Raw genomic sequence first — 8,023 nt, forward strand, 5'->3', positions numbered from 1 at the left:
TTATTGGTGGTGTTTTTGTTGTTGTTGTTGTTGTTATTGATGTTACTGTTGTTCCTGTTCTTATTATTGTTCTTTTTCATGTTCTTGTTCTTCGCTGTTCACATCACGAAACAATAACCGAGAAGTATAAACCAGTGCCACAGTTTGCTTCCTGACTCACTCTTGTATCTAACTGTAGGGAGTAGTGGAGAGAGGGATTCGAGTGGTGGAGAGGGATACTGTGTGGAGGAGGGGGATATTGAGTGGTGGAGTGGGTATTGAGTGGCAGCGGGTGGGCGTGATGACGTGTGTGGGCGGACGGGCGTGAAGGAGGGAGAGAGAAATGGAGAAAAGGAGGGAAGGAGAGGTGGAGGAAAGGGGGGTGGGGGAGGGAGAGATGAAGAGAGGGAGAGACAGATGAAGAGTGGGAGGGATGGATGGAGGAGGGAGGGAGAGAGGAGGGAGGGGCCAGAGTGCAGGATAAGAATGCTGCCATTGTCAAGCAGGCCGCTGGTACCAAGGCTGGCGCCGCCACCCCTCACACACCCCCACCACCCTCACACCCCCACCACCCTCACCCCCCACCACCCTCACACCCCCACCACCCTCACACCCCCACCACCCTCCCACCCCACCCTCCACACCCCACCACCTCACACCCCCACCACCCTCCCACCACACCACCCTCACACCCCCTCACCCACACCACCCTCCACACCCCCACCACCCTCACACCCACCACCCTCACACCCACCACCCCTCACACCCACACACCACCCTCCCACACCCCCACCTCCACACCCCCACCACCCTCACACCCCACACCCCCACACACCCCCATCCCACACCACCCTCACCCCACCACCCTCCCACACCCTCCACACACCCATCCACCACCCTCACACCCCCCACCACCCTCACCCTCACCACCCTCCACCCCCACCACCCCTCCACCCACACCCCCCACCACCCCTCCCCCACCCTCCACCCCCACCACCCCTCCCCCCACCACCCTCCACACCCCACCACCCCTCACCCACACCACCTCCCCCCACCTCCCACACCCCCACCACCCTCCCACACCCACACCACCCTCCCACACCCCCACCCTCACACCCACCACCCTCACCCCACCACCCTCACCCCACCCCACACCACCCTCACACCCACCACCCTGACACCCACACCACCCTCACACCCCACCACCCACCCCCCCCCCACACCCCCACACCCCCCTCCCACCCTCACACCCCCACACACCCCACCCCCTCCACCCCACCCCCACCCCTCCCACACACCCCCACCCTCCACACCCCCCACCACCCTCACACCACACCACCCTCACACCCCCACACACCCCATCCACACCCACCCTCCACACCCACACCACCCTCGCATCCACACCACCCTCACACCCCACTCCTCACACCCACACCACCCCACACCCCATCCACCACCCTCACACCACCCCACACCCCCATCCACACCACCCCCTCCCACACCCCCCCATCCACCACCCTCAAACCCACATCCACACCACCTCACACACCACCCTCACACCCATCCACACCACCCTCATCCCACCACCCTCCCTCCCACACCACCTGCATCCACACCACCCTCCACACCCACACCACACTACTCCCATCCACACCACACCCACACACCACCCCTCACCCCACACCACCCTCTCCCAGTCCCACACCACCCTCACACCACACCACCCCACACCCCGTCCCACCACCCTCACACCCCACCACCCTCCATCCACACCACCCCTCCCAACCCCCCACCACCCCACACCCCCATCCACCTCCACCCACACCACCCTCCCATCCCACACCACCCCCACCCCATCCACACCACCCTCGCATCCACACCACCCCATCCACCACCCTCGCATCCACACCACCCTCACCCACCCACCACCTCACACACCCACACCACCCTCCCACCCCCCACCCACCCCTCACACCCCCTCACACCCACCCACACCACCCCTCCACACCCCCATCCACACCACCCTCACACCCCACCACCCACACCACCCTCACACCCCCCACCCACACCCTCCCCCCCACCAACCCACACCACCTCCCACCCCCCACACACCACCCTCCACACCCCCACCCCTCCCACCCCCCACCCACACCACCCTCACACCCCCCACCACCCCCACCACCCCTCCCACCCCCACCCACCACCCTCCACACCCCACCACCCCACCCTCCCACCCCCCACCCACACCACCCTCCACCCCACCCACACCACCCTCCCACCCCACCCACCACCTCACCCCACCCACCACCCTCACACCCCCACCCACACCACCCTCCACACCCCCACCCACCCTCACCCCCCACCCACACCACCTCACACCCACCCTCCACACCCACACCACCTCCCACACCACCCACCCCCACCCACCCACCTCCACACCCACACCCCATCAACCCACCCACCCCACACCCCACCCACCCACACCACCCTCACACCCACCACCCACCCACCTCACACTCCACCACCCACACTCCACCACCCACCCACCACCACCCACACCTCCACCACCCACACTCACCCACCCACACTCCACCACCACATCCACCACCCATACCACCCTCACCCCCACCCACCCACTCCACCACCCACACTCCACCCACACACCCCCACCCACCCACTCCACCACCCACACTCCACCACCCTCACTCGACTACCCACACCAGCCTCACACCCCTACGTCTTAAACCCATGAGTACAACATATTGACCCTAGAGTATACATCTTAACCCTTGAGTATGACGTTTTAAACCCTTGAGTATGACGTTTTAAACCCTTGAGTACGACGTCTTAAACTCTTGAGTACGTCATCTTAAACTCTTGAATACGACTTCTTAAACTCTTGAGTACAATGACCTAAACCCTTGAGTGCAACATCTTTAACTCTTGAGTACGATTGCTTAAACCCTTGAGTACGATGACTTGCCACTTCACGCACTCAGCCAGGGTTAAGGTAAGGACAGGTAGGAAGAGAGATGAACAATGTAAGAACTTTAAAAAATGTGTGTGTGTGCGCGCGCCATATTAGATAAGACCCCATGACGTCATCACAACACAACACAACACTACGCAAACACGACAGGCGCCACCTCTCCCTCCCCTACCCTTCCCCTACCTCTTCCCATCCCTACTTCTTCCCTCGCTCTCTCGCCTCACCCCTCTCCTCTCCATCTCCCATCCCTCACTTCATGGAAGGGGTGGGGGTGGGTATATGTACTCAGCCTGATCTCGGTTTTTACTAGTTAGAGAGTACAATGTTAGTGTACTCTCCCTGTGTACAGTACTCAGTGCACTTAACACTGTTCCTCGTGTACATAACCTGATACAGTTCACTGGCGCTGCAGTATTTCAGAATATATCTACATGCTCAATTACTGTAGCTTAGATCTAATTGTGTACAGTACTATTCTTACTGAAACAACACAGTGCAGCACAGTACAGTGGTATTGTAAGATATTGCTCACAAGCTAATGGTGTATTAGAACTTAAGAGCAATAAAAAGTAGGGATGATAAATGTGTTGTAAATGACTGGTGTTGGTCCCAGTGATGTGTATTAATAGAACCACATGTAAATATATCTTCATTGTGTAAGTTACTATATATAGATGTAATGAAACTTAATACGGACTGATAAACAGTACATACTTAAGTGTGTAAATGTTTAATAGTGTAAGACACATTTAAATATTACTATTATCGTCATATTATCTGTGTACATTTAATGCTCTTAGTTTCGTATGGAATTTTATTTGTTTATTTTTAATTTTGCCGCAGACAGCAGCAGCTAGTTTATTGCGCACCTATTCTTCCTGTAACCACTGGTACTAAAAGGATTACAGAATAAAACACAAAGGATGTGTTTAATAGACTCCAGTGGTCAGGATGTTGTGGCATTGAGTCTTAACGAGTATTTCCAATATATTGTTTTATTTGTTTGTTCTATACATAGAGGTTGACTTCTTCACACTTGTGTAATCGACATAGAGCAGTGTGAGGCACACTTTGTAATACATCTACATGAGAAACATTAAAGCACGTTATGGTTATTAATTGACTCAGCTACTAAGTGCAAAATATCTACAATCTTAATATGTCAGCTATCTTGCCCTTAGATATAAAGTGCTGTACCATCACACACACACAGTGTACTTGGACCTGTTCCTAAAAGGTTCTGTCTTCTCACAGCTTAGAGCATAGTGTTGGAGTGTGTGGCCATATGTCTGGCCGCACACTTTACAATTAGTTTTTTTCACATCTCCGTGAGGAACATAATGCCAGAGGTACAGTATACTTGTATCCTAACCTTAGTCTAGCGGTTACAACATCTTGTAATCTAGTGATCTTGTTACTTGCCCCATAAACATGTTTTACTTGATACTTCTCATTATAGTAGACAATGAATTGACTACTGCCTGTTTGCACTTGTCTGCTTGCCTCAAATTCATCTGTAAGTGATAGGGGTTCCTTTTGACATACCTAGAGTGTATTCAACAGTGTCTTTGTTAGACACGAGTTTAGCTAAGGTATCAACTGTCATGTTCACTGAGGGCTGTGTGAGAGGGGATACACAACAGCTTGGTGTTGACACCCCCGTCAACTAGGTACCGGGTATCCATATTTGTGTCTGGCTTCGGAGACAAGCGTACAACAACTTAAGTTGAGAGTGTCAAGGGCAAGTAGTGAAAATAGGGAGTCAGTGATGATGAGACTGTCAGTGGTTTCAACAAGTTTTATGGCTGTGAGTTTTGCAACTACATAATTCAATTATTGATTATAACTCTTTTCTCAATTGCATTGCCATTTGGTTGAACCACAATGACAGCACTTCCAGCCCTCCTTCAGGCAGTGTTAAGCGATTCATCAGTGTAGATGGTCTGTGTGATTCTTGACACAGGCTGATGTACAATGCAACACAATATAATACTGTCCCTGGACAGATGTGAGAAGGGTGTTATCGGATTATCCAGAGTGACAACACCAAACATGCAGGTTTTCTCCTGGTACTACATTTTCCTCTTTTACTAACACTGGACAATAAAGGTTATAACAAAGAACAGACCAATCCCCAACCCAAACTTACTACAAGGGCAACTTTTTTATTTCATTTTCATTTTAGAAATGTGTTACAGCAACTGAGGAAGTACTGTGGTATGGCTTATGACATAAATTGTGTTCATAATTGTGGTGTTCCACAGGTATGGGAGGAGGTCAGTGAGAGTGGACGTGACTTCGTGCGTCAGGTGCTGGAGGTTGACCCACACTTGAGGATGACCGCGGTAGAGGCTCTCAGACACCAGTGGATCCTGGCCCACCAATCCCCCAGAGCAACACAGGTTATTAATACAGTTGTGTACATGTTCCTCTCAGTCTTCTTCTCTATGTCAGTGTGTCTAGTACAGGTTAATACTTTAAGAAGTTTAGAATTTGATCTTATTTCAGGTAAATTATACTTTATGAGAGGAAAAAAGAAATATTATGGTGGAATCGATTTAAAGGTAGAGTCTATTTCTGTGAAAATGTTGATTTAAGCCATAAAACTTTGCAGCCAGTACTGTACCGTAGTTGCGTAGTGGCCGCCGATCTTGAAAATATCAGAAAAATTCCTCTCCAACTTTTCTTGGTTATTTCCCCTGAAATAATGAAATATACAGTACACAATTTTTTAGAATGTGCTGTACTAACTAAGCAGCCAATACTGCTCACATCTTATTAACAAAAATAGAGGCAAAGCACTTTACAGTCACAAAAAAATAGCAAAAATCACCTCACACACGCCAAAACAGAGTGCATTGTGAACGTTAGTGATGTCCTTTCACTGTAAAGTAAAAAAAAAAACACCGATGATTAGTAACAGCTCCAATACTGACCGATAATTTCATTGAGCTTCATGATCACAGGCAGAAGTGATCAACTTGGAAAAAAGCGCGAGACTGTAATGCACTGGGTGGCGCCGCGAGGGTAGATTACGCTGCAGCTTACAAGTGCAGCAAGAGATGTGTTCTATTTTCTATGTGTCTGCGATTTTGGCCGGACGATGACTATTGTTCAGGTGAATTTTTGGGATCGTAAATAGAGAGATGGTCTTAATACATCACCATCGTTCAGGCGAAATATCATAAATAGGGAGACCGTAAATCGGGAGGATACCTGTATATACATGCTGAACTGTATACCTGCATTGTCTGTATACATACTGAACTTTATACCTGCATTGTCTATATACTGTACAGTACATACTTTACTGAACTGCATAGCTACATTGTCAATATTCATGCTGGACTGTATAACTGTAAAGTTTGTACACATGCTTAACTGTATATACCTGCATTGTATGTACATGCCAAACTGTATACAGTACTGTACCTGCATTGTGTATATACCTGGTACATGCTGAACTGTATGCCTGCATTGTCTACATACAGTGTAACTGTATTGTTTGTACAGTACCAGCATTGTCTGTATGCAAGCTGATCTGTATACCTGTGTTGTCTGTATACATGCTGAACTATATACCTGTATTTTCTATATACTTGCTGAACTGTATACAGGTACCTGTATTGTCTGTATACATGCTGAACTGTATACCTGTATTGTCTGTATACATGCTGAACTGTATACCTGTATTGTCTGTATACATGCTGAACTGTATACATGCTGAACTATATACCTGTGTTGTCTATACATATTACATACTGAACTGTATACCTGCAGTGTGTATATTTTTTCTGCTGAACCAATTGTAAACTTGTATTATATCTTTTTATTTGTCCACCTATTTTATCTGTCTACTTATCTATCTTTCTATCTATCTATCTATCTATCTATCTATATATCTATCTATCTATCTATCTATCTATCTATCTATCTATCTATCTATCTACATAGCATCAGTAGGTCTTGTGTTATAATGATGGTGTCCTTCACAACAGTCTCAGTCTCCTGGAGGGTCGTGGAGTCGGCGGTCGTCGTCCTCTCACTCGTCCAGGTCCGCACGTTCGGCCACGTCACTACGAACAGTCCGTAGACGCGTCAAGCCTCAGGAGTTAGAGAGATTGAACCAGTCATTCCATCCGTCCATCTCTCATCCAATTCATCACCCGTCGTACATGTCCTGAGATAAGCTCTACTAGTAAAGGTGATGGTAGTTTATGTGTCGTTAATGAATTTCTTTAGTGAATTTGATACATGCTGGCAGCTTCTTAAGGATAGGTCTATGTCTCCACCGATACAGTTTGTTTGGACTAGTGAGGAAGAAGAACAAGTTGATTAGACGTGTTATTCTGTGATTCACAATAGCCATTGGAAGAGAAGGTAAACTCAGTGTTAGGAAGGTACTACAGTAGACACATCGTACGGTACTGTTGTTGTCCTGTTCACACCTCCGCCAGTTGTATATAATGAGGCGTATTTTTGTATGAAGAATATAGTAAGTTTAGTGGGCTTGTGGCAGCTGTCAGTTGTTTTGTGTTATCATTTTGAAGAAGTTGGAGAACCTTATAGGTACTGTATCATGTTTATAATAATCCTTATTACAGAACAGTTCAGTGGAGTATACTGTAAGGTAGTTGTATCACTGAAGGGTTCACACATTGATAACTTTATTGCAGTGATGAATTAGTTAATACAAAACAACTGCCTTTGTCACTCACTCATAACAATGATAACTTTATTGCAGTGATGAATTAGTTAATACAAAACAACTGCCTTTGTCACTCACTCATTATTGCCCACCATTAATGTAAATAATTAAATTTATCTTATTGTGTTAATTTAAGAATGGATGAATTTATGAAAAAAATAAATCTTTAGAATGTTTTTAATATTTTTTAAGAAATAGGACAAGTCTAAAATCTATTTCTTATTGTAACTTGTTCAGATTTTAATTTTCCATTATTTCATGCTAATTTATGTTTAGGTACAGGTGTGAACAATAAGAATTCAGACAGGGATGGAGGGAGTGTAAGCTGCATCTGCCTCACAATTAAA

The 8,023-nt window shown here is 47.8% G+C and overlaps 1 protein-coding gene across 1 annotated transcript in view; it reads left to right on the forward strand.

Annotated features, from left to right (window-relative positions):
- LOC121876820 (serine/threonine-protein kinase H1 homolog) overlaps positions 1–7,729 on the forward strand; it is a 22,559-nt gene extending 14,830 nt beyond the window's left edge. The window contains exons 3-4 of the mRNA XM_042382255.1: positions 5,233–5,370; positions 6,967–7,729. Of these exons, the coding sequence (XP_042238189.1) occupies positions 5,233–5,370; positions 6,967–7,152 (324 nt within the window). The 3' untranslated portion in view covers positions 7,153–7,729. The remainder of the gene's footprint in view (positions 1–5,232; positions 5,371–6,966) is intronic.
- The last annotated feature ends 294 nt before the right edge of the window (positions 7,730–8,023 follow it).

This window comes from Homarus americanus, unplaced genomic scaffold, assembly GCF_018991925.1.
Source record: "Homarus americanus isolate GMGI-L3 unplaced genomic scaffold, GMGI_Hamer_2.0 scaffold50281, whole genome shotgun sequence".
Classification (NCBI taxonomy): domain Eukaryota; kingdom Metazoa; phylum Arthropoda; class Malacostraca; order Decapoda; family Nephropidae; genus Homarus; species Homarus americanus.